General features: G+C 59.3%; 2 protein-coding genes across 5 annotated transcripts in view; one reads left to right on the forward strand and one right to left on the reverse strand.

The window, feature by feature from the left end:
- The first annotated feature begins 1,883 nt into the window (after nucleotides 1-1,883).
- Maff (MAF bZIP transcription factor F) lies at nucleotides 1,884-12,851 on the forward strand. Of its 2 annotated transcripts, none has more exons than XM_076853315.1 (3): nucleotides 1,884-2,085; nucleotides 10,543-10,609; nucleotides 11,100-12,851. In XM_076853315.1, the coding sequence occupies exons 2-3, from the start codon at nucleotides 10,574-10,576 to the stop codon at nucleotides 11,550-11,552; spliced, it is 489 nt and encodes a 162-aa protein (XP_076709430.1). In that variant the 5' UTR covers nucleotides 1,884-2,085; nucleotides 10,543-10,573; the 3' UTR covers nucleotides 11,553-12,851. The 2 variants fall into 2 exon arrangements, with proteins under 2 accessions (XP_076709430.1, XP_076709431.1); XM_076853316.1 differs by lacking the exon at nucleotides 1,884-2,085 and adding an exon at nucleotides 2,563-2,581.
- A 1,324-nt stretch (nucleotides 12,852-14,175) lies between these two features.
- The window catches only part of Tmem184b (transmembrane protein 184B), a 44,190-nt gene continuing 33,673 nt past the window's right edge, over nucleotides 14,176-24,692 (reverse strand). For 2 of the 3 annotated variants that reach the window (XM_076853317.2, XM_076853318.2), the window contains exons 4-10: nucleotides 23,714-23,804; nucleotides 23,237-23,312; nucleotides 20,514-20,605; nucleotides 19,658-19,827; nucleotides 19,033-19,227; nucleotides 17,294-17,314; nucleotides 14,176-16,506 (exon numbers count right to left, since the gene is read on the reverse strand). In XM_076853317.2, coding sequence (XP_076709432.1) covers nucleotides 16,265-16,506; nucleotides 17,294-17,314; nucleotides 19,033-19,227; nucleotides 19,658-19,827; nucleotides 20,514-20,605; nucleotides 23,237-23,312; nucleotides 23,714-23,804 — 887 coding nt within the window. In that variant the 3' untranslated portion in view covers nucleotides 14,176-16,264. The remainder of the gene's footprint in view (nucleotides 16,507-17,293; nucleotides 17,315-19,032; nucleotides 19,228-19,657; nucleotides 19,828-20,513; nucleotides 20,606-23,236; nucleotides 23,313-23,713; nucleotides 23,805-24,692) is intronic. The other variant, XM_076853319.2, reaches the window with a different exon arrangement.

Below are 24,692 nucleotides of genomic sequence, written 5' to 3' on the forward strand. Positions count from 1 at the left end.
AGAAACTCCGGGAGAAAATGGAGGGTGGAAAAGATAGACAAGTCACAATTGTGATGTTTCTAGAACTGAGGACTTTTGTGCCCTGAGAGGCAACCTGAGTGGCTCTCTTAGCTGTGCAAGCAGAGGGCAGTGAGCAACTGGTTTGGGGTGTTATTTTGAGTCCTTGAGAAAGCTGGCTCAACATCTGGTCACTTAGGAAGCGAGTGGGTCAACTGCATGGGAAACCTCTGGGAGGTAAGGGACAGATGTCACAGTGCCAGGGAGACCAAGGCTGGGAGGCAGAAAGGCCTAACAAGGACCTTGAAGTCTAGTTACACTTGTCAAGGGAAAGAGCCTTGAGGTCCTACACCCTGTGCGGCAGAATAAGATTCCCAGAGCCCAGGCTGCTGGAGTGAGAAGTCCCAGCAGAGGCAGAGGGGAATGAATGGCCTGCAAGCCTCCTCCCTGTTGCCTCCAAAATCTCGGCATGAGGGGGACTCCCAGCCACTGCACCCACTACTCACGGACGCTGCCCTCCTTGCCCATTAGGTGTACCTCCAGAACATCTGGACCAGAAGTCAGTCAGACCCGGATGCAAATTCCAGTTCTCGTACTTCCTGGTGGAGCGACTTTAGAGCATCTCACCAGGTTGACCAAAGCGACCAAAGTCGCAGACTCCACACGCTTATCCCTTCAACATGCATTTAGTGTGGCCCTCCTTTCCCAGGAACTGCACGTGCTGTAGTGACAAGATGGTCAGGGTCCTGCCTTCATTCCATTCTGGTTGGAGAAGACAGACTAAAGAGTTAGCAAACACAGAGACTAACACCCTAGAGAGATACTAAACTAACACTAGAATAAACTTCAGAGGTGAACACTCCTTTAGTTCAACCAAGGATGTCAGGGAAGTCCTCTCTAAAACGGTGACATCTAAGCTGACCTGCAAGATGAGAAAAAGCCAGGCAAGTAAACAGACGAGGACACAGCCCATGAAGAGAGCCTGTGGCAAGAATGAGCTTGGTGCTTTGGGGGAACGGGCCATATGGTGTGGACAGGTTGGGTAGAGGCCAGATGCGCGGGGCTCTATAAACCTCCTGCCTTAGCCTCCCAAATAGCTGGGACTCAAGGTGTCATCCGGCCCTGTGACATTGACTGGTATATGAAAGCCCATAGGGATTAAAGAAAGGGCTGGGGACATTGCTCAGTGGTACAATGCTTGCTTCACATGCAGGAGACCCTGAGTTCCACTCCCGGAAGAAGGAAAGTAGGGACACGGCGATGGCTTGAAGCGTTTCCATGCGGACTGTTGGAGGTAGAGCTAGTCTGATTTAGGATTTGGAGAAAGAGGGATGGACAAGACTTGAGCACTGAGGCGGGTGTGACCGGGGAAGCCGGAGGCAGGGCTGACCATCAGGAGTTGAATTTGGGTCGAGTCATATTTGCAGACCCTATCTGACACTCACGTGGAAGCGTGGAATGAATGGGCACCTGGCTGCGAGTTTGGAACTGAAAGAAGGTGTTGGAACTCTGGAAACACAAATCTGGGAGTCAGGCACACAAGTTACCTTTGCAGCCACGGGACGGGATGATATCATCCAGGCAGAGGGTGTAGTTTGAAAGAAAGAGGCCGGGACCGTCGACTGTAAAATGAAGCAAACGACACCTCCACCCACGAGTCTCTCCGGAGGTATCACATGAACGTGTCCCTGGGTCCTGGGAACCAGGGCCAAGAACCCAGGCAGCGCCGAGACCGCGGCGGCCCCAGGGGCGGGGCTGGCGGGGCGGGGCCCAGGCTCTGGGCTGGCTCTCCGGGGCCCGGGGGCGGCTTGGCGGTGACGTCACCGCATGACTGGGTTTTTATGAATGAAAGGAATCCTGTGAGTGAGTAATTCCGGGAAGCTCGCTTTACAACTCCGCGCGCCCCGGCCCCCTGCGCCGCCCGCTCCACAACAAAACTCGGCTCAGCGCTCCCTGGAGCTCGGCTCGGAGCGCCCCGCGGTTCTGGCCGGAGGGGAGACGGACCCGGGCGCGGGCCGGGACAGCCGCGGGGACAGCAGCGAGACGCGCGCGTGCGGAGGGCGCCAGGCCTAGCGGGCCGAGAGGCGGGTGAGAGACGCGGGTCGGGGACGGCGCGCAGGACCCTTGGGCGGCAGGGCTCCTGCGCCCCGGGGTGGTGCCGGGCGCGGGCGCCGGGGCCCGCTCCGTCGGTGGCCCTGGGTATCCCCCGCCGAGTCGGCGCGGGGGAAAAGGAGACAGAAGTCTGGGGACACCTAGACGCGGCCGAAGCCAAGCTGGGCGGGGTGCGGTGGAGACGGGCCCCTTCCCCGGCGCCGGCCCGGGCGGCGTAGCGGGAGGAAGGGGCCGCGCAGGCCGGCGGGCGGCGGGGGCGGGGGAGGTGTGCCTGTACGTGACTTGCAGGGAACAGTCCCTGGACCGGCGCCCGCGGGCGGTGTGTGCGCGGTTTGTTTACGTCCGAGGGCGGCGGGCGTGCGTGTGTCCCCTGGCAGGCGTCCTGGGTCTCCTGCCCGGCGAGTGCGTGCGCGGTCTACGCGGGGTGTGTGCGCGTCTCCGCGCGTGCGCCCCCCGGAGCCCGATGCTAGCGGTGAGTGCCCCGGAGCGGGTGCGTCCCACGGTGACATCCCACGGTGACCACTGGAGTAAACCGAATAGGGTCACGAGCGAAGGAAGCGGCCCGGTCACAGGGTCTGGGAATTCTCGCCGGGCCGCCCCGTGGCCATCAGCCCGGACGGCCCGGCCCCTGCCCTCCGCGGAGTTTCCCAGGGCCGCAGCCATGTGACTCCAGTGTTTGTCCTCCACCCAGGGCCGGCGCCTGCAGCCACAGGGTGGGGCGGAGGTATCAAACCCCCGCCCAGTTGAGCAGGGGGTGAGGCGAGAGCGACCTGCAGCAGAGTGGGTTGGAGCCCAGGTCCTTGATCCCAGGTTTTCGGGCTCCCTGGGGAGGGCGGACCCTTGGGGACTTTGTACACCTCTGGACTGCCCGTCCCCTCAGTCTCGGGAAGAACAAGAAGGGCCAAAAAACCCACAGCAAAGATGGGGATAGGGAAGGATCTGGCTCGTTGGGATCTGGTGGCTGTACCTGCTGGGTCGTGGAGGATAGGGCGGAGCTAGTCCACTCTCCACGTAGTTTCAATTCAAGGTGGGACTAGTTAGACTGGGCTCCTGCATGAACTGTCAGATCCCAGAGGCTACTTAAGGACCTGGGCCAGCTGGTAGACCTGGAGTGTCCCTCCACTCGCCCCGCAGCCCCTCTGGCCTGTAGGATCTGCAGGCAGTAGGGATAGGTGTTTTTCCTCTTGAAGGGTTGGTGGGAGGGGTGGAGCCCCACCCACCCACCATCCGGCCCAAAGCACCTATCCGTTTTGTTCTGCAGCCTCAGGATGGGCTGGGGCTAAGGCGCCCTCTGACCTAATGTGCCTTCCTGCGCCCCCCACCCCTCGGGGTCTATGACATTACGGGGACGGGGGGGGGGGGGGGGGGGGGCACTTTGCCGGGGTGATCTAATTCTGAATCTTTGAACCCTGGTGAGCTCTGCTACCACATCTGGAAACTGTGTCCGCCTCTCCCCTTGTGTCCCTACCTGCAGCAGGAACTAAGCAATTCCCCAGTGGCAGGCCAGGGAACGGGCAATCTAGTAGTTTCCACACACAGCCTATTTTGCTGGGCAACTGTAGGAGAGAGGACAGAGCCAAGCCCCAGGCCATGGGGGTGTCCAGGAGCATGTGAGGTGTGAGTAGGGGGCTTCAGCCAGGAGCACAGGAACCAGGCAGGCCCATCTCCAGGGCTCAGGGCCAGCGGGTGAGGGAAGTGGCTGGTTTGCTCAGTCATAGATGGAAAGTGAGTATTGAAAGGTTCATTCTCCCCTCCAATCATCCTGGGAATCCACTAGGGCCTAGGACCCAACCTGGGTCCCTCACTGATGCTTTTAGTCCTGCATTGCCCCAGTGCCCTATGGTGGGCCGGGTGCTGGGAGAGACGACAAACCAGATCCAGACTCACCGCCCCATCCCTGGAGCTTACAGCCAAGCCCAGGAAACAGCATTGAAGGAAGAGCCACAAAACTGTACGCAAAGCCTCAGCTGGGATGGGCAGTGGGCAGTATGGGGTGGACGGACGTCACTCTGGCTTGAAAGTATCTAACAGGGTTCTGATTGAGCCAGGCAATCCAGGCAGGTTTCCCTGGGGAGGTGACCAGTCACAGAGCCTGGTGGAGCCGTCACTGTCTGTGAAGCCCTTGAGGGCAGGGGCTTGATTCCTCTGGCCCAGAGCCCAACACAGAGCCTGTCACCCAACAGGTGCTTCTTGGATGTTTACTGATTGAATAATCGAGCACCTGGTTCATGTCCTTGAAGAATTCCATGACACATGGAGAAAAAGGCCTGAGACCCCAGGGAAGCAGAAAATCAGGGCATAGGCTGTGGGACTCTTTTTTTTTATATACTGGGGATTGAACTCAGGGGCACTGGACCACTGAGCCACATCCCCAGCCCTATTTTGTATTTTATTCAGAGACAGGGTCTCACCGAGTCTCTTTAATACCTCGCTTTTGCTGAGGCTGGCTTTGAACTTGCGATCCTCCTGCCTCAGCCTCCTGAGCTGCTGGGATGACCAGGTGTGCGCCACTGTGCCCAGCTAGGCTGTGGGCAGCCTCCCCAAGGGAGCAGATCCTGTAGAGTTCAAGTCACTTTGTTCTACACACACAGTCCCCTTGTCCCTTTTGGGACACAGTAATTGGGGAGGTTAGCCTGATCCTGGGAGGGAGTGGAGGAGACATGATGAGGCCCCAGGGACCCCCGTGGGCTGGAGGAGAGGCTGGTAGTGCCAATCTTTAAACATGCCAGTCGTGGCCAGGTTTGTAGTCTGGGGTCATGATGGCCCCTCTGAGCTCTCTTGGGGCTGGAGATGACGGGAGGCAAGACTCAAGGCCAAGGCTGTGGTCCTGGTCCAGGCTGTGCAGGTGGAGCAGGATGACCAAGGCTGAGATGGCATTGTGTCTGGTGCCTCTGCCCCCAGGATGCCCTCACTGATTCCCTTCCCTCCTCCAAGGCCCCCTTTCTGCTGAGGGTCTGGGAGCTGCATTCTGGGCTAGAATCTCTAACCTCAGAGATGGTTCTTGTAGGAGGTGCCCTAAGCTTGGGAAGTTAGGCATGTTGGGGACCTGAGGCCCAGAGAGATGGGGTGACACACCTGACAGCGCACAGCGAGTGAGTGGGCTGCGCAGCTGGGGCGTCGCCCCAGTCCACCGCTGCCCTGTCCTGCCTGTTCTCCGCCGCGTCCCTTCCAGCAGGGAGGAGGCTCCACAGCGCGCGCTGCCAAGAACCAGGAAAACACATTTTTTCCCTCTGTCCTCACAGAGCTAGCAAGAGGGGTCAGCAGCCAGGGCGGAGCCTGTGCCCGGGGTGGGCCTGTCTATAGGGTGCCTCTGGAGTGGCCCCGGGGGCCAGGCCGGGTGTGCGGGAGGGTTCATGGCCACCGCCTGGGCAGCGACAGTCCACGGGTCAGCTCACCACGTGGACCGCCCAAGAGTGTTGGGAAGCCAGAACAGGAGGTCCGCTCTGCTGTCTCTGAGGGAGAAGAGCAGCAGCTGGCAGGGCAGGGCCAGGTCAGCCAGCCTGACGGAGGTAGGACAGTCCTAGAAGTCCCCGCCTGGGCCTTGAAGTCGAAGCCCGGGAGTTGGAAAGCTCCCGGTTCTCGTGACTTTGCCTGGCAGCTGCCTGACGGCTGAGCCAGGACGTCCCTGGGCAAACAGGGTGCCCCAGCTCTCAGCAAGGATGCCGGCAGGGGGCTGAGGCAAGGCAGGAGGGGTGGGGGAGAGGAGGGAGGAACCGCTGGGAGGTTTCCTCTGGGGGGCTGTGCTGGGAAGGATTCCGAGGCTGTGTGCAGCAGCCGCCATCTCGTCTAAGCAGCCTGTGCTCTATATGTGGATGCAGTTAGGACCCTCCCGTGCTTTACAAATGGGGAGACCAGCTCCCAGAGGAAAAGTGACCAAGTGAGGGGCCAGGCTATGCAACCCAGGTTCAGTGCTAGGCACAGCACCCAGTACTCAGCACCAGCACCCAGCACCCAGCAGGCTTAGTTACCTGCGCCAGAAAAGGCTTTCCCTCTCCCATTGGGTCTCCGTGTGGCCCAGACATCACTCAACACACCAGCTCCCAAACAGCCATGGCCAGGGGCCCTGGATACTTGAGGTCAGGCCTAACCCAAATCTTGGCGTTCCAGAGCTGAGGGGGCCTGGAGACTGTCAAGCCCACTTCCTCTGTGGGGGTAAACAGGACCCAGGGAAAGGGCTCTGCCAGGGTCACACTGTGAGGAGGCAGGTGGCCCCAGGTGGCCTCCTCAGGGTGGGCTACTCCAGAGGCAACTTCACAGCGTTGTCAGGAAGGCCAGGGATGGAGTGGTGGGAAGGGATTAGGATTCAGTCCTGGGCTTCTAGGGGCTTTGGAATTCCTCTCTCTTCCCAGGGAGACATCCACTCACCTGCTGTGTGACTTCCGGCAAATGATGCTCCTCTCTGGTCTCTATCTCCTGTTGGGCAAAATGGGGCTGGGGTGGGGGGCAAATGGCCTGTAAGCCTTTCCTGCAGCTCCCTGGTGACTCTGGTCAGCGGGGAGGCGCTGAATCAGAGCGGGACCCCAGGGCTGGCTGCAGGCCTGAACCCCACTCCTCCTGGACGGTCACTGACCTCTGCAGTTATACCACTTGCTTCTACCAAAACCCCATGAGGCAGGTATTGTTCTGTTCCCACAGATGGGAAAGTGGAGACCCAGAGAAGCTGAGCAGCTCACCCGAGGTCACACAGCCTGGAGAACACGGGAATGGGACTGAAACTGGGCTCTCCTCTGACCACGCCACTTTGTCTGTTTCCCTCGCCCTCTGCGGGCCCAACTGCACATAGATGGGGTCCCTACTGCTCCCCTCCTGTTCTCCTGGCATCTGTAACCTTTCCACTGTGGGAGCAAGGAGGCAGAGGGAAACAGAAAGCTGGAGACCAGGCCGGGGGCTTCTTCTGCACTAGGCTTGGGCTTGGAACTGGGTTCGGACACTGACTGTATCAGAGACTACCCAGCCCCTCCCAGTGCCCGCTCCTGCCCTGCAGGGCCCTGCTCTGGGTGGCCTTAAACCCCCAGGGCTGCCTCAGCTCATGGATGGAAAGGAAAGCCACCGTTATGACCCTGGGACGGCGGCTGTGGTGGGGAGGGCCGAGGGCTCAGGAGGGCTTCCTGGAGGAGAGGTCTGTGCCCAGGGCGGACGGATGAGCAGGAGTCTGGTGGGAGAAGTGGGGAGGAGGGAACAGCGGAGAGTGTCACGAGGTAGGGGACAGCCCAGAGGCATGAACATGGGGGTGGGAGGAAGTGAAAGAAATTCCTCCTGTCTGGAATGCAGAACGGAGCCCTGTGGTGGGAAAGGGCCAGGGCTGACACGCAGGTCAGCGTACTCAGGGTCGGAGGGAGCCATGGGAGCGGCTTAGATTCCCCTGGTGGAAAGATCCTCCAGGTGCCATGGGGAGGGGGGCTGAGGCCGACAGCAAGGCATGCTGGACCCCCCGGGTGTGCGGCAGGGGCAGCGCCCTTTCAAGAGGCTGTGTGGCCGGTGGGACGGGTACGAGTGGTGTGTGGACATCTACAGGTAGCATCCGCTTAGTCAGGAGGCTGGCACGTTCCGTATGATTTTTCCAGACAGGAGGGGTGGGCAGGGCGTAGAGGTCCCCAAGGACACCTGAAGGGGCCACCAGGGCCCGAGCCCCATAGTGGCTGGAGGGCCAGGAAGGGAACCGGGCCAGAGCCCAGGCTGAGCCTGCGTTTAGCAATGTGGGCTGCAGCTGGGGGTCCACCCTACGAGAGGGCCTTACCCCCTGCCCCCACCAGGATCTGTGAGGAAGTCCGGGCAGCCCAGAGCCCTCTTGGTTGTTAGAAGAACACGAGGCTTTCAGGCCCGCAGGGAAGGCACTGGGGGCCGATGGCCTCTCACCAGTCCATCTGCCCAGGGACAAGCGGAGTTAGTGCCCAGCAGCCCCAGGCATTTGGGGAAGTTCTCCTAAAACTCAGGCCTCGGGTCTCTCAGTACACCCCAGAAGCCTGGTGGCTCTTAAGACCCTCCCAGCCCCAGGGGCGCAGTGGCTCTTCTCTCCGAGGAATCTCTTGAAATGCCAACTTCCCTTTTGTATCTGCTCCTTCCCTCTGAGGTGCCAGACCCCTGACTGTGTGGGCCTGCAGGGGCTGGGGGTTCCCAAAAAGCCCTGGACTGTCCCCACCTCAGCCTGAGTCACCCTGAGAACTCAGCAACTAGCACCCTAAGCATGCGCTCTGGCCAAGTGCTCTTCTAAGCCCTGGGGAGTCCACGGGTGCAAGCTCTGTCCCTCTGGGAGCAGGCACTCTCGGGGAGGCAGATGCTGAACAAATATGTAAAATGCTCGTGACTAATAATTATAAATTGAAAAGTGCTGTAAACACAGGCAGGGGCGGGAGAAGGGGAGAGAGCTTGCGTGGGTCTCTCCCAGCGCTGGGGGTTGGTTCTACGCTGAGATTTGAAGAGACCTGAGGGGTGGCACAAGCTCTGCGGTAGCTAGTGGATACCCATGCCAGGCAGAGCAGGCAGCCATGCAGGGGCCCTGGAGCAGCACGCGGGGGCTGGAGGAGCCGCGAGGAGGTGTCCAGGCGGAACAGAGCCGGGGAGGCCAGTGGCTGGTCAGAGGCGATTGCACGGGGCCCATTGGGCAGTTCCTTGTGGCCACTGTAATGACCTGGCTTTACTTCCAGTGAGATGGGAGCCCTGGAAGGGTCCCAAGACTGGCATGAGGTGATCTGATGAACACCCAACTACTCTGTCACCAAGGGGAAAGCAAGCATAGAGGAGGTCACACACCCGCAAGCACCCCATGGTTGGCAAGGGGACGTTTCCAAAAGGCTCAGGTATGTCTGGTACCGGGTCCATGCACTTTCCATTTCTCTGATGTGTCCCCAGGAGACCCCTGGACCTTGCCAGGATGTGTCAGAGGCTGGGCTGACCCATGGGGTCTGACCCACAGACAGCCCAGACCGGCTTTTGCCTCCTGGGTATCCCTGGTGACAGTGCCTGGAGCGCCACACCTCAGATCACAAACACCTGCCTTTTTCTTTGCTCCTTACCCCTGTCCCCTCCCCAGGGGAATTGTCCCGTGAGTAAACTGAGGCTCACACTAAAGCAGAGAGAAGATCAGATCAACAGGGGACAGAGGATCACTTCTTCAAAGGGGCATGGTCCCCTTTGGGAGGTGGTTCCCTGCTCCAGCCTAAAGTGATGACCACTGACCTCTTGAATGTCCCCTCCATGAAATGTTTTTGGTTTTGTTTCTTGAACTGGGGATTGAACCCAGGAGTGTCTTACCAGTGAGCTACATCCCCAGACCTTTTATTTTATTTTATTTTATTTTTTGAGACAGGAAGGGTCTCACTACTTGCTGAGGCTGGTCTTGAACTGGTGATCCTCTTCCCTCCGCCTCCAGAGGAGGTCTCCTTGCTGGGATTATAGGCGTGCACCACCAAGCCTAGCCCTCCATGAGTGCCGTATCCACCTCCATTCCCCAAGGGCCAACCATATGGGTGGCAAACAGCTGCTTGACAGGTCGTTGTTAGAACATTCAGGCCCGCAGGGAAGGACTGGGGGCTGATGGTCCCTCACCTGCCCAGGGCTGCTACCCCATCTGCCCAGGGACAAGCTGAGTTAGTGCCCAGCTGCCCCCAGGCAGCTGGGGAAGCTTTCCCTAAAATACAGGCCTGAATGAGGGTGACCTGGGGAGGGGACTGGGATGTCATATCTTGTTGCGGTGCTGGCTGTACTTTGGGAAGTCACTGTACACGTTTTGTGCATGTGTTTTTTGGTTTGGGTTTTATTGGGTGGTAGTGGGGGGGGGGAGTCAGGCCTTGGGCATGCCAGGCAAGGACTCCACCATGGAGCTGCACCCCAGCCCCACCTAAATTGTTACGCACAGTCTCTCTATAGGTTATACTTCCATGAAACTTTTTAGAAACATCAGATAGGTATGTCTTAGCTTCTCGGAAGAATGGCCTGTGGGTGGTGCCTATTTATTGACAGCCTCCTGCATGTCAGTCTTGGAAGTGGGCAGAAGGATGAAGTGGTAAGGCAGGTGATGGCCCTATTCTTATGGTCTGAAATTTTGGTGGAAGAGGTATGGGAGGGAGAGACAAGCCATAAGCCAGAATTGGAACCAAATAGAACTTCACAAAAGATGATTGTTATGAGGTTTGATAAATGGAGTTAATGATATGACACAAGGTGGGGTTTGAGTCTGGATGGTCAGGGAAGATCTCTCAGAGGAGACAGCATTGGACAAAGACCTGGATGACCAGGAGTCACTATGGGGAGAGAACAGTAAAGAAAACAGTAAGTGCAAAGGCCCTGAGACAAGAATGATCTATTTAATTAAGAAGGCTGCACCCTCGGGGTCAGAGGAAGGTGTTAGGCTTCAGTTCTTTGAGCTTGGATTTTACTATAAGTGTGTGTGTGTGGGAGGACGCCAAAGTGACCTTGACCTCCTCTGTCTCCTAGGTCTGCAGCTCAGAGGGCAACTTCTGCAACCATGTCTGTGGATCCCTTATCCAGCAAAGCCCTGAAGGTGAGGTGTCTGCTCCTGTTGTCCTCTGCCCCCTCTCTGTCCACACAGAGCCTCCACATCCTAACTTCCCCTTCCCTTCCTGGCCTCCCTAAGGGTGGGTGGCTCAGCCGGCATCAGGCATTTATGGTGGCATGGGGCCAGGTCACTTCCCACTCTGGGCCTGCTTCCCCATTCAGAGGTGCTTTCCGGGCTGGGTTCTGGCTGAGTCCAGGACTTGACGCTTGGTTAGATTTCGGCCGAGCCCTGGGGTGGCCTCCTTTCGAGTTCGATCCTGGTTTGGCCTGGTTTCCCCTTCCGGATTCCTGTCCCCTTCAAGGGCCTGGATCAAGTCCAGCCACCGCCTCTGTGGCCACGGCGGCGACGGAGGAACACGGGGCTGGGGGGGAGTGGGGGAGGGAGAGGACCGTCCCCAGCGCGGGTGGCGCGCCAGGCCCGGGACTCGCGACCCACGGGCGGGAGCGGCTGCGGCCTCAGTTTCCCCTGCCCGCAGGTCAAGCGCGAGCTGAGCGAGAACACGCCGCACCTGTCGGACGAGGCGCTGATGGGGCTGTCGGTGCGCGAGCTCAACCGGAACCTGCGCGGGCTCTCGGCCGAGGAGGTGACGCGGCTCAAGCAGCGGCGCCGCACGCTCAAGAACCGCGGCTACGCCGCCAGCTGCCGCGTGAAGCGCGTGTGCCAGAAGGAGGAGCTGCAGAAACAGAAGTCGGAGCTGGAGCGCGAGGTGGACAAGCTGGCGCGCGAGAACGCCGCCATGCGCCTGGAGCTCGACGCGCTGCGCGGCAAGTGCGAGGCGCTGCAGGGCTTCGCGCGCTCGGTGGCCGCCGCCCGCGGGCCAGCCGCGCTCGTGGCGCCCGCCAGCGTCATCACTATCGTCAAGTCGGCGCCGGGCCCTGGCCCCGCCCCCGGCCCGGACCCCGCCCCCGGCCCGGCCGCCTGCTCCTAGTGCGCGCCCCGCCTCCCCTTCCCGCCACGCCCACCCAAAGCCACGCCCCTCCGACGCGCTCCTCTCCCAAAGTGCCTGAGCGCCTTCTGTCCCCAGGTCCTGTTTTTCTGCGGCCACCTGTCCCTGTGGTGAACACACATTTTCTTCCCAGGCTCTGTCTTCCTCTTGCAGTTCCCCAAACTGGGACCTAATGGCCCTGGCGAGGGGCAACTTTGTTAGGTTGCGGGGGCATCCGGGTCCAGGGTCTTCCTTGCTGAAATTCACCTTCTTAGGACTGGAGTGAAATCGGGTGAGGAGGGCATGCTCAGTGCTCGAAACTGCTCGAATCATGCCAATGTCCAACCTCCCAGGATTCGGGACTAGATTTGACCCTGTGAGTGACTTGCCAGGCTGTCCTGCTGGGAAGCTGCACTGAAGAGACCTCCCACCTCTGCTTTGGGTCCAGGACCTGCCAGGCTTCCTAAAGCTAGGAAGGTCATTCGAAATGGTGAGATGGGGCAGCCGTCCAGTGGACAAAACATAGCCAAGGCGACATATCACTTAGTGTCTGAGCTGGAACCAAAAGCTGGGCCTTCTTACTGCTGCCTTAAGATTCCAGCCATGATTTTTGAGGGGACAGTGAACAGGGACTGAAAAAGGTGGCAGGAGGACCTCCCTGGCCTGGGAAGCAGTTCTCTGTAAGGGAGGGAGAGAGAAGCAGAGGGAGAGAGAAGGTGACAGGTGGAAGAGAGGGAAGGAGCCGGCCTGGATCCATGCAAGGCTCTCCTTGCAGCCAGGGTGCCCTGGAGCTGGCTAGTCCAAGAGAAAGGGGAATGGAGGTGACCACTATGGCAGATGCGGAGACCAGGAGACAGATTCACAGTCCCAAAGCCTGGAGTTGGGGTCCTTGGATGTAAGGAACCCCTTCAACCTTTGTATCCTCTGTGGGGTTGGGGCTGGCCATTGCCACTGTTGCAGTCCTCCTGGAAAGCCCACCCCCCAACACTGTATACAGCCGCCCCTCCCCACTTTTTATTTATTGCACGAATCTAAGTTATTCTCCCCAGCCAGAGCCCAGCTCTTGCTCCCTGGGAAGAGTGGCATGTGGCCCTGAGCTGGACTTTATATTTTATACCTGCAAATAAATCACATTTTATCTTATATTTAGGGAAAGCCAGGTGGCAATCACAAAAATGTTTTTTAAAATTGCCCGGCCCCAGAATTTATTTATTTTCTGACTTACAGTGAGCATTGTCTGCCTTCTGTATTTTGTAGACTTTCTGAATAAAGTCAAGATCTCTTTTTCCATTGAGAAGCGTACATCCTGGCCTGTTTTGTGTGTGTACTGAATAAGCGGCCTGAGATGGGGTGCTCAGGGCCCTTCAGAGGGTGGGAGGGTAAGCCCCCATCGCTAGGTGTTGCTGATATGGGGCAGGAATAGAGGAGGGCAGTGCCAAAAATTTGTACCTTCCATCTAGAGCCTAGAAGCCTCCTTAAGGTAGTTCAACTCCTGGATTTTAGAGTTATCTTTCCAGCACTTTTATACCAAGGTCTGATTTTCTATGATCAAGTCAGAGTTTTTTCCCCCAGTTCTGGAAAGCACAGGGAGGCATGGGGAGAAGTGGCTTCCTCAGTCCCAGCCTACAGAACTAAATCTTACTCCTGGGCCTTATTCCAGGCCCATATTCGCGTCATCCCAATCTGCCAGGCCTCAGAGGGCCCCTTGAGGCGGGTGGACGGTGGTTGTGGGGTCAGCGGAATCAGAGTTTGACTCCAGGGTCTCTTTTCCTTGCTGTGGAACTTGTGGGGCTTAATTGTGTTTCTTGTAGCCTTGGCTTATCCACCTACAAAGTAGAGGTGCTATCAGAAGATAGGCAGGAAAGCACTGGGGCCGGAGAGGTTGAAGGTGAGGAGCTGCAGGCGTTCACGGTCACACAGGGCCCGGGTAAGGACCCTGTGTGTAGCTGGGTAGGGAGATGGTAGGGCTGGGGAAGCTGCAGAATTTGAGTGTGGGAAAGGGCCTGACAACAAGGGCTTAACTGGGACTGCGGAGCTCTCTTCCCCTCAGGCTGGGGCTCTGATGAGTCCTAGATGTGTGAAATGCTGAGCACAGGCCTGGGGCATGGGCAGCAGGAAGCCCTGGGAGGGACCAGTGGCTGTTACCTCCAGGTTACAGGCTGGCTGGGAATTTCCCCCACCCACGCTGCATTCCTGAGAGCTCCTGTCACATGGAGGCTGGGCCCCAGCAAGGAATGAGGGTGGAGGGAAGGTGCCTGTTGCCTAGGACCCCTGCCCCAACTTCCTGGCCCCAGGGTCCCAGGGTAGAGGCAAAGGGAAGCTAAGTATTCTGGAGGATCCCTGGAAGTCCTTGCAGAGGGGCTGCCAGTGACACTGGTTTTCCCTATGGCGCCCAGTCCTTATGACAACAAGAGGCTGAGCTCCTTGTGACCTGCCGGCTGGGGGAGGAGGTGACACTTTGCCCAGCGGGGACCTGGGGACCTGGATGCCGATTTCAGTCCCTGGCAATGTGACTCCCCTCCATCACCTAGACATCATGCTCAGGAAGGACGAAGTGGACACCCCACCCCGCCAGGTGGAGGGGGCAGGAAAGAGGCAGGGACAGAAGCTCACCGCAGGCAGGGGGTTTCAGTACAATCTATATTATCTCATATATATATTTCTTCCTCACTTTATTTGCTCACTTCTGTCACGCATTTAAAATGTCAGAGACCAAAATAGAGCGGCTTTCGGTGGAACTCATGGCAGTCATACGATACAAAACTAGGGACTCTGTCTTCTCATACATCATACAATTAATTTTCAAGTATTTTTATATACAAAGGGCTACTCTATCTGGAAAATAATAATAAAAAAAGACAAGGTAGGTTATGCATCCTAGGAAGGAGGAGGGGATGCAGCAGTTGGGAACACTTTCCCCATCCCTGTGTCCCCAGGGACTGCTAGTTCCTGCCACTTGGCTCCCAGCTCTACCCACCACGCTAGAGGACAAGCGTGCCAGAGCAGCCGAGGACAGAGGGGGCAGGAATCAGCAACACGCTTTGGCCTGGAAGGAGGGGCAATGTGTCAGGGAGGCAGACTCGACTCTGGAGGCAGACACGGGAGGGAGCCAGCGCCGCTCCTGGGACAGCCTGTGCCTGCCAGCTGCCGCCCACCCAGATGGGAGCCCAGGGCAGGCCTCTGGGCTGCACGGGAAGGAAGGAGGTCAGGAAGGTTGCTGGGATCAGCTATCCTACCTGGACCCTGCCCTAGATCCAGGGGCAGGAGCCTGTTCATTCCAGGAGTGACCAAAAGAGCTTCTGGCAAGTGCCACCAGACAGGGGACCCTTCTCCTTCACTGGATCGAGGCTACTCCACTCCAGACCCAGTATTGCCTGGGTTTCAAGCAATAGAACGCCCTGCTACACGAATGTGCACCACACCACGAGGCTCTTCCTAAGACTGGCTGGCAAAAGCCCAGCCTGCCTGGGGACTTCAGCCCTGGATACACGGGTGTGGAGGGCAAGGACAGGAACTGGTGGTCCCTGGTCACTCCTAAGGCCTGTTAAGGGCACATGGCCCAGCACTGCAGGATCCTGAGTGCCAGCAGCTTAGTAAGGAGTCCCCAGGGGGTGTCTGGGGCAGATGCAGGCTGAGGAGGGGGCTTTTATATGTGACTAAGGCACAGAAGAGATGGGCTGGGGGCCAGATGAGGCAGAACACCAGGCCCTGTGTGGACAGAGGGCCCTGGAGAGGAGTTTGGGACACCCTCCACTTCCTGGCTCTCTGCTGCATGGCCATCCCCACTGTCCTCCCCCAGGAGCTGGTCCGAAATGTGGGACACAGACCTTTCTCCTGAATGGGAGGGAGAAGCCCCGGGGAGAGGCTCAGCAAAGTCTGACTGCTCCGTCTGGGGGGGGGACTGGAAGCCCAACTTGTGAACAGCCAGGCAGCTGGCTCTGCCCCAACGCCTTCAAGAGAAGGACCAAGTGAGAGGGCAGTGCAGGCTGCTGGCTGCCCTCAAGAGGGCCAGGAGGAAGTGGGCAGAAGGCGGCCTTGGCGAGGACACCTGGGGCCCACAGGCCCCCTGCTTCACCAGAAGGCCTCCGAGGCACCAGAGCACCCTTCCTAGAGGTCCCCTGGTGTCTGGCTCTGATCCTTGCAGCACGCCAGGCAGGCCTGGGTCAGGAGGGACAGCCACAGAATGTCCACGTTCCCTCCTCCTGCCCAGGTTGAGGCAATCTAGCATTGGACAGGGTGGACACAGGGGGAAGCAGGCGGGAGGAGCCTGGGAAGAGCCTTCCCTAGGCAGGGAGGAGCAGGCAGGCAGGGAAGAGCATGGCGTGGGGCAGGGGGCACGACCTCAGCATGAGCTCCTCCTGCAGGAAGGCCAGGGAGGCTGCAGCCATGGCCCACACACAAGCACTTAGGCCTGGGCATGGCTGGTCCGAGGTGCCTCCGCCACAGGACGGGCAGCAGGGGTATGGGAGCTCTCCCAGTGTCCTCTGCCCTGGCCCGGGCAGGCAGGATTAACCATGTATAAATATTCCTAAAGGCTCACGGGAGAGCCTGGGATGTCCCCAGACAGAGGGTGTCTGGCTGTTCCTCTGAAAGCGATATGGTCCAATAAATAAGGGCAACACCGAAGCTGTGTGGCCTCCTGGCGCCGCGGTGAGGCTGGAGGAGGACATGGCCCGCCCTTGGCCAGGTGCGGGATCCTCCCCGCAGCGCCACACCTAGAACTCGTCGTCAGAGCTGAGCAGGAGAGTCTTCTCGTTGTCTCGGGCTCCACTGAGGCTATGGGAGCGCGAGAGGCTGTGGGCACCGCTGCGCCAGGTGGGCCCGGGCTCCAAAGTGGACTGCTGTGTGTACTGCTGGTAGGCGGGAGAGAAGTTGTGGATGGCGTCCTGCACGATGTCGTGTGGGTTCATGGTCTCCTTGAGGCTGCTGGAGATGCTCTTCATGGGGGCGCAGCGGCCTGAGGGAGGAGGCAGGAGGTAGGGTGAGGGGTAGGTCCCTGCCCGACCCTGCAACAGACCCCCGACCCAGGCTGTCATCCAGTCATTCCCTCTTGAACCAAGAACGGGTCCAAGACATGAGAAAGGACAGGCAAGAAGCAAACCCCGCTGCTCAGCGGGCAGGAGCAGCCAGGGCATCCTGTGGGCTGGCCTCCGGCCAGAGGGCAAAATGATACACTGTTTGGGGAAGCCAGGGCGGGCAGGAAGGGACCCTGGTAGAGACTGGCGAGCTGCAGGCATGAGCCTGGAATGCCCCCGGCTCCGCGGTGCCAGGCCCACGCCCTGCCCCGGGAATGTTCCTCTGTGGGGAGGGGTCCAGGCTGGCCCGATGGCTTCCCCTAGAGAGGATATGCTTCTTCCTAACCCCCTCTAATGATGCGTTCCCTCAGGCTCAGAGGGGAGAAATGGCCCAGACCACCAGGCACAAGTGAACAACCCAACTCTGGGCCCAGAATCAGACCCCAGTCTCCCCACCCCCATGTCCTCTGCCATGGAAAGAGCACTGAAGGCCCTGCTGCCCCAGCAGGGGGCCCTGTGCCCCAGAACCACACAGGGCATGTTCCAGAACAATGGGCGATCAGACAAAAGCAGATGGAGGGGCCTCGGCAGGCAGGTGCTGGGGGTCTCCCACCTTAGGGGTGCCTGCAGGGAGGAGAAGGGGACACAGAGGAGCTACAGAGAGGCATGCTGGTGACAGTGACCAGAAGTGACGTGCAGGACAGACGTGCAGACAAGAGTGGGACCTACCGTAAGGGCCGTATGTTGGCACTGCCCACGGCCAAACCCAGGGCAAATGCAAGGCAAAGGGGCAGGGCGAGAAGCCGGAGGCAGAGAAGACAAGAGAGCTCAGTGAGCGCCGCGCCCACCCCAGGCCCTTGGCCCACCCCCACCCGGGCACCTCAGCTGCTCCCACTGCCCCCACCCCCGAGGCCTGAGGGGACATCTGCCCAGGGATGACTCTTCCTATGGTGCTCACACTCACAGAGGTCACCCCGGCTAGTGGTGTCCCCTGTTCCACCTTTTCTCAGGCTTGGCCAAAGCCACCTCTGCATGGAGTGGCCGTTTCTCACACCTCAAGGCTCAGCAGAGCTGGCCTTCATCCTAGGGTGACAGGGGCTGGGCACCTCAGAGGCTGGGCCAGGAGCCTTTGGCCATGGGCCCTGGGCCTAGGCCAGAGGGAGGCAAGCTCGGCCAGCATCAGCTGTCCCTGGCCTGGCAGTACAGCCAGTCAGGTTACTGCTTGCTGGGGTGGGTGTGTCTGAGGGGACAGCGAGCGCAGGATGCCCAGGCTGGCGGTAGGAAGACTCTGCAGAGCCCGAGGTATGGAAAGGGTTCTCCACTATAGCCCTGCCTGCTCTGGGGACAGTCCCAGGCCCCAGGCCCCAGGCCCCAGGTAACATTCCCACGGATATAGGCTCTGCCAGACCAGGTCCAAGGGACAAGGCCCTCAGTGCTGGGTGGGCATCTGTAAGATCCTCCCCACTTTGGGGATAAAAATGGGGGTCTGGAGGGGAAATAAATGGGGACCTCCCAGTTGGCAGAAAGTTGGACAGTGTGACCAAAGACTGAAGAGTGACTGAGAGCACAGCAGCAGGAGTGCCCGCAGGACAAAGTCCAGCAGGAGTCTCAGTGCTCTTTCCAAGCAGGCCAGCAACGGGGAGGACCTGGGCTGAGAGGCTCCCTCTCCTCGCCCTGCCACCTCCTCCTTCTCCTGGAACAGGTCCCCATCCTCCCAACCCGCTGCTTATCCAGTCACTAAGGAGCTCTAAGGCAAGGGCTGCCCCAGACAGAGTGTGGGGCGGGCACGGGGTTAGAGGGCTCCAGACCTTCTTGGAATAGGGGGTGGGTCTGCTACCAACTTCCAATTAGGAGATCAGCAGGTGTAAAGAGAAAGCTGTCAGACCTCGCACCAGCACCACCTGTTTCTTAGGAGTAAGCATGGTATTTTGTTTTTAAAGAAATTTAAAGAGGCCTGTAATCCCAGCGGCTCGGGACCCAGCCTCAGCAAAAAGCCAGGTGCTAAGTAACTCAGTGAGACCCTGTCTCTAAATAAAATACAAAAAATAGGGTGGGGGGTGTGGCTCAGTGGTAGAGTGCCCCTGTGTTCAATCCCTGGTACCCACGCCCCAACCAAAAAAAGAAAGAAAAAAAAAGAAATTTAAAGAGGACAGAAGTGGAGGACAACAGAGAAGCAAGTCTGGCCATCGGGAGCCTGGGGATCTGCCTATTCAGTCTCCTGCCAGACTTTCATGTCATCCCTGTGTCCACACTGGGACCTACTCCAAGGGACAGGTGAGCTTAGCTTCCAGGACCATAACAGTAGTGCCAGCGATGGGGAGGGGTCTCTCCTGGTCCTGCCATCCCCTCTCCCCAACCTCTGAGGCCCTTCTCCCACTGGGGTTCGCCCCTGCAGGGCACTGGAGGATGGCAGGTGCTCTGGAACTCTGCTCCCCCCACTAGAGTCACCCCCAGACCCTGGCTCCTACCTTGAGCGTCCAGCCTCTTGTCAGCATAGGCCTTGTAGGTGAAGGCGTGTCGCAATGCCAGGGCCGCGAAGAACATCTCCACGCAGATGATGAAGTCCTGGTAGCCAGCGGCCACGGTGCCCTCGCCCACCGACACGCGGGCCGAGTGGATCTTGGGGATGGCGCCACACTTTTCCAGGATGGCCAGCAGCATGCCTGAGGGGAGGCGCCACCTGGCCCGTAAGGACTTCCAGGCCCCTCTCCCACACACCCCCAGACACCCTCAAGCCCACTGTGGTGGTAAGGGAGCACAGCTGCAGGACAGGGTTGGTGACACAAAGCCAAGGCCTCCAGAAAGCCACTCTCCCAGCTTCTTGCCAGTCACCTAAAAGAGGTGACTGGGACTTCAATTACATGGGGTCCCTGGGGTCCTCCATCCATGAATTAGCTCTGCCGGAGCTTCCCAAAGCTTCTCTGAAAAGCCCTGGAGGGTGCAGAGAGTGCCCCATGGGCCAGGCTCCCTGAGTCCCAGCTGGGACCACCTAGGACAGCCCTGTGGCCTGAGCTCCACAACCCTAGGACCCAATCGCAGGGAGGGTGGAAAGGGGCTCAGAGGCAGGGCCTCACGTGGCTAGAGGGAGCTGACCTTGCCAGAAGGAGAGGAAGATGACGGACTTGACCATGAAGAACTTGAGCACAGGGCTGTAGGGGCTGAGCAGCTCCCGGGTGGCGAAGTAGAAGAGGAAGAGGGCGTAGAGGGCCAGGCTGACTGAGATGTTGTAGATGATGGTCACATAAAGGTAGCCGCTGGTGACGCTGCAGAGCGGGCACACTCTGGTTGGGACCAACCTGCCCTGCCACACGTGACCCCCGCACCCCTCCCCAGAGTGCAGTGAGCTGCAGGAGGGAGGGATGGCAGTCAAGGGCACGCATCCCAAGTGGATGGGGCTGTGTGCCCATGGTGCAGGTCGGCCTGCTCTCTCTGCTGTGCCATGCTGTCCCAGCTCTGGGCCCACTGCTGGGACACACTGGCAGGAAAACCAGAGTCAGGCTGGAGGCTACAGACTGACAGCCAGTCAGTGTGTCCAAGTGGTTGACCCCAAGCTTGCTGTGTGACCAGGGTACAGCTCTGAGCCCAGTTCGCTCACCTGCCTGGGTAGGGCTGTGGCTGGATCACGGGCAGTGTGTGTGAAGCCCTGGTGAGCACAGGGCCACCTTCACTGCCCCACGTGAAACCTGGCCTCTCGGGCTCTTCCCCTCTCACCCCCACCTTCAGAGTGCTCACTGGCCTTCGAGGCTCCGCCTGGGGAAGCCACGCAGCCTGCGAGGACATAACTGAGTGGCAGGCTCACTCCTCGGCCAGCGTCAGGCCAAGTTCAAGGGGGGCACTGCCAGGCCTGGGCTCAGAGCAGCCCTGGAAACCCAGGAAGGGCAGAGCCACCCTGCTAGGCCAGGGCACTGGCATTCCTCCCACACACCCGGAGGGACGACCCACTGCTTACTCGAAGTCCCCGTCCCGGTACTTGCCAAAGGCCTGGAGGATGACGGTGCTGACGGCCATCAGCGGCTTCACCACGCAGAACTGCAGCGTGGCCTGTAGGGAGAGAAAGGAGGCAGCGAACGGTGAGTGTGCCAGACTCCTCCTCGGGCAGGCCTGTGCTGAACACTGGGGGGGCACACGGGTCCCCAAGGGGACTGCTGGCTATAGGAACAGAAAAAGCAAGAGACAATGACAACCCAAGGAGACCCTGTGAGGAGACAGGCGTGGGGAAGGCAGGCCAGGGGAGCCCCAGCGACGATGAGAGACCATCAGGAAGGTGGCCAGCGACAACAGGGGCAGCTCCATACCAGGCAGAGGGAGCAGCGCATGCACAAGCCCAGGCAGGGACGAGATCTGGGGAGAGGAGGCAGGGGCGGGGGCTGGGACAGGAGCTCTAGAGCTCCTGGCTGGTTCCCTGTCCCACACTGGGCCCAAGGCCAGGGTTTCTGTCAGGCTGGGCAGGTGGTGGCCTGTGGGGCAGCAGGTGAGGAAACGGCTGCCCAGACGTAGGCTCTGGAGTCCGCAGGCTGATCCGTGCAGGCCAGGCTGACTGCTTGCTGCAGTGGCAGACCTGACCTAGTACTGCCTCCCTGCGACAAGGGAGGTAACCAGCCCCACAATGCAGGGTCACTGCTGGGGAGTGGGGGTCTTCCTGGAGGGTTCCCCTCCAGGGGGCTCAACAGAGGACTCTGGGAGCGCCCCCCCAGAGCTCGACAGCACCCTCTGCAGGTTTCCACAACTCTCACACAGGCCACAGACCCAGGGACCACTGTACCCCAGAACCACGAGAATCACCAGTCTCCTGAGAGCAAGTCAGCCCAAGTATGGGGCCCCTCGTGGAGGTGGCTGGAGCTCTGGTCATCAAGGCTGAGCTAGGGAGGCGCCAAGTGGTGCAAGGAGCTGGGGCAGCATGAGCCGCTGCAGAACCCGCTCCTGTCCCCAGGACCCATTCCAGTCTGAGGGGCCCCGGGCGGCTCGCACTGGGGCTGCCCAGCAGAGTGCAGGTGACCCTGATGGCAGAGCGGTCAGAAAACCCCACAGAACTCTTCTGGCCCTGAACCTGGCCCAGAGGAAGTGGGACCCACACCCTTTGGGGAAAGGGGAGAGCGGTTCCCACCAAATGTGCGTGGAGAGCTGCTGGGTGGTGCCTCCCTGTGATGTGAGACCACAGCATCCCCCTGCCATAGAAGGGAAACTGAGGCACAGAGCAGCTGGCGTGGCCGCAAAAGCACTGGAAACTGAGTCGGCAGGCCCAGAGCCACTGCCCAACCACACCTGGGTCAGGGCAGATTCCCGGGCCAGGCTGGACATCGCAGTCACCAGGAAGACTGCAACACAGGCCAGGCCGGCACCACCACACACCTGTCCCGTGGGAGGGGTGGCTGGTGGTCTGGAAATCTACTTCTGGCAAGCACTCGAGAAGAGTCAGACACTGGGCTGCTGCAGGACGCTCAGGCCCCCTCGCAGCTCTGGGTGTGAGAAAGGGATCAGAGGCTTCACCCTTCTTTCTCATCCTACTCTCCCACCTCCTCCAGGAGGAGAGCGGAGCATCTGAGCACACAGGCTGGGGAACCATTCACAACATGGTGTGGACGACAGAACTTCAAACGAGGCTGAGTCACAGCTGGGCCTGGGCCTGGGCAGCTGAACCTGCTGTAAACAGCCGGAACACCCCACCCAGGCCGGCAGCTCTGCTCCTTCCCTGCAGCCTCCTGGTGAGAATCTGGTTTCAGAAACACCCTGGGGAAGGAAGGCCTGGAAGCTGAGCTGCACACTTGGCTTGACAGGTGGAAGCTTTGTGGTATGCCACGCTGGGCCTGGACCCTGCACAGAAGCGAGCAGAAGGGCCAGCCCTCAGGCAGGCCACCATGACTCGGCTGTGGGTTTCATTTTCCCTGTGACTTACTTGGTGATGCTGAAGGGACAGGCCGGGGCCCTGTAGAGACCAGGGCCAAGCCAATGAAGACTGGATGTCTCACCTCAGATTCTACCTCCCTGAACGAGCCCGTACTATGGTAAAGGCAGATCCATTACCTCACCTGTTCCTTACCATCACCCCTGGAGATAAGTGTTGTTATGTCTACTTTACAGAGGAGCAAACTAAAGCACAGAGAGGTTAAGTAAATTATCTGAGGTCTCACAGTCTGAGGAGAAGCTGGAAGTCAAACGTGGGCAGTTAGAGACCTGGGCCTAGCACTGAAGGACACCACCACATGTTTCCCTCCAGGCTACTCTGGGCCACAGGGAGGGCAGTGAGAAAACCGGAAGTCACTGGACAGGAGAGAGAAGGGAGCCACGTGGGTCCATCTGTCATGTGTCTTTAATGCCAATATCCTCCAGAGCCAGCCACAATGGATGAGTTTTCAAACTGAGATTCTACAGCCCATGTACTTTCTCTGAGTCTGACACATCAAGACTTGGTCAAAATGAGCAAGAGTTTGAGACCGACCACCTGCTCTTATCCAGAGCTGTACCAGAAAACCCCAGGATGCAGGTCACTGTCCATCTGAGCACATGCTACTCACCGGGTGCCTCCCAAACAGGTTAGGGCTAGAGTTGGGCACCTGGCAGGACCCCGCAGGTGGGGCCCAGGGCAGCCTACAGCAGGGGCCTCCTTCCAGGGCACAGGCCTGGCTTCTGGTCCCCAGCCCGCTCCTCCTGACCAGGCGACTGCCACACACATACCTGTTTGCAGAACCGCAGGAATCCAATGGAGTAGGTCTTTCCCCAGAGGCAGCAAGTGCCGTACATACAGCTGGACCTGGGAGAGAGAAGCGCAGAAGGGGCTGGTGAGCGGGGAAAGGTGGGGCTGGGCAGCCATCCTCCCCGCCATCAGACAAGCTGGGGGCATGGAGCTGGGGCAGCACAAACCCAAGGGGGAGCACAGCTCAGCCTCTGCAGGAGCAGCAGGTGGTGAGGGAAGAGGGCTGTCTGGGCCCTCAGATGAGAAACCGACTCAGGAAGCACAGAATTAAAACCACCAGAGACAGACAGGAAAGGAAGGGTGACAGGAAGAGAAGAGAACGAGCCACGAGACCTTCCCAAGAGTCCTAAGGAAGGGGTTTGCTCAGGAGTGTGGGAGAGATGTCTGTGTCCAGCTGACACCAGGACAGCCTGAAGAAGCCAGGCCCAGGCGCGGGGCTCCAGGGAGACTCTACTCACTCAATGGGCTTCCCTCGGATCTCCGCCATGATGGAGCTCTCTCCCCCGAGGTATTCATAGCACAGGCTCAGGAAGTTATAGATGACCAAGGCTGCGGAGAGTGTCCAGAAAAACCACTCAGCCCAGCAGAGCGGGCAAGCAGCTGGCGAAATTTACATAGCAACCGAAAACAAAAGAGCCACAGCCAACAGGGAGGAGCCGTGGGACACAAGACTGCCCACGAGGCCACAGGTTAGCACCGTCTAATGGGAGAGTCTAAAATTGGGTGCCATTTAGCCCCAGTGTCTCAGTGGCACCTACACTGTGGTAATACCCCAAAGAAAGGCACAGAGTGACAACCATAAATCCAGGATGGCACAGGGAGTGGAGGGCGGGTGTCGAAGGGCTGGGGGCTGGCGTGTGTACATTCTGGGCGAAATGGCGTCGCTCGCTAGTTATCTACTAGTTTGGTTCACCAGTCTATTTGTGTGTCACACTTTTACAACACAACGCTGCTGGGATCTCAAGAGACACTGTAAACAAAGAGGGAGAGGAGAACCTCCATCCGGCCACATGTCTGGGTGGCCATGATGCGTGCCCAGCTCGGCACTCTCTGACTGCACAGGAGAGCTGCGCAGGCGGCAGGGCACAACCTGGGAAGCTTGGTAGGTTCCTTCTGAAGTGGGACACAGCGCAACGTCACCATAGAGACCTGAAATCTTCATGGGTGAGCGATGGCCTGGGAAAAGTAGGTGGAAATGTGCGGCCACAGACAGAGCGCTGTGCGGCCAGGGCTCTCAGGTGTGCCTCACCTGGAAGGAGAACAGAAGGAGGAGCCGGCGGGCCCTGCAGAGGGCGCCACCAAGGGAAGGCACCCAGAAAAGCAATGAGGACGGCAGCAGCCAAGACCTAGAACATGGGGCAAGAGGACAAGGGCAGCCAGAGGGCTCCTGCCCATTTGGCCCCATCACCTCTGCAGCACAGTCCCTGAGGCCCCCTG

The sequence above is a fragment of the Callospermophilus lateralis genome, chromosome 4 (genome assembly GCF_048772815.1).
Source record: "Callospermophilus lateralis isolate mCalLat2 chromosome 4, mCalLat2.hap1, whole genome shotgun sequence".
NCBI classification, from domain to species: domain Eukaryota; kingdom Metazoa; phylum Chordata; class Mammalia; order Rodentia; family Sciuridae; genus Callospermophilus; species Callospermophilus lateralis.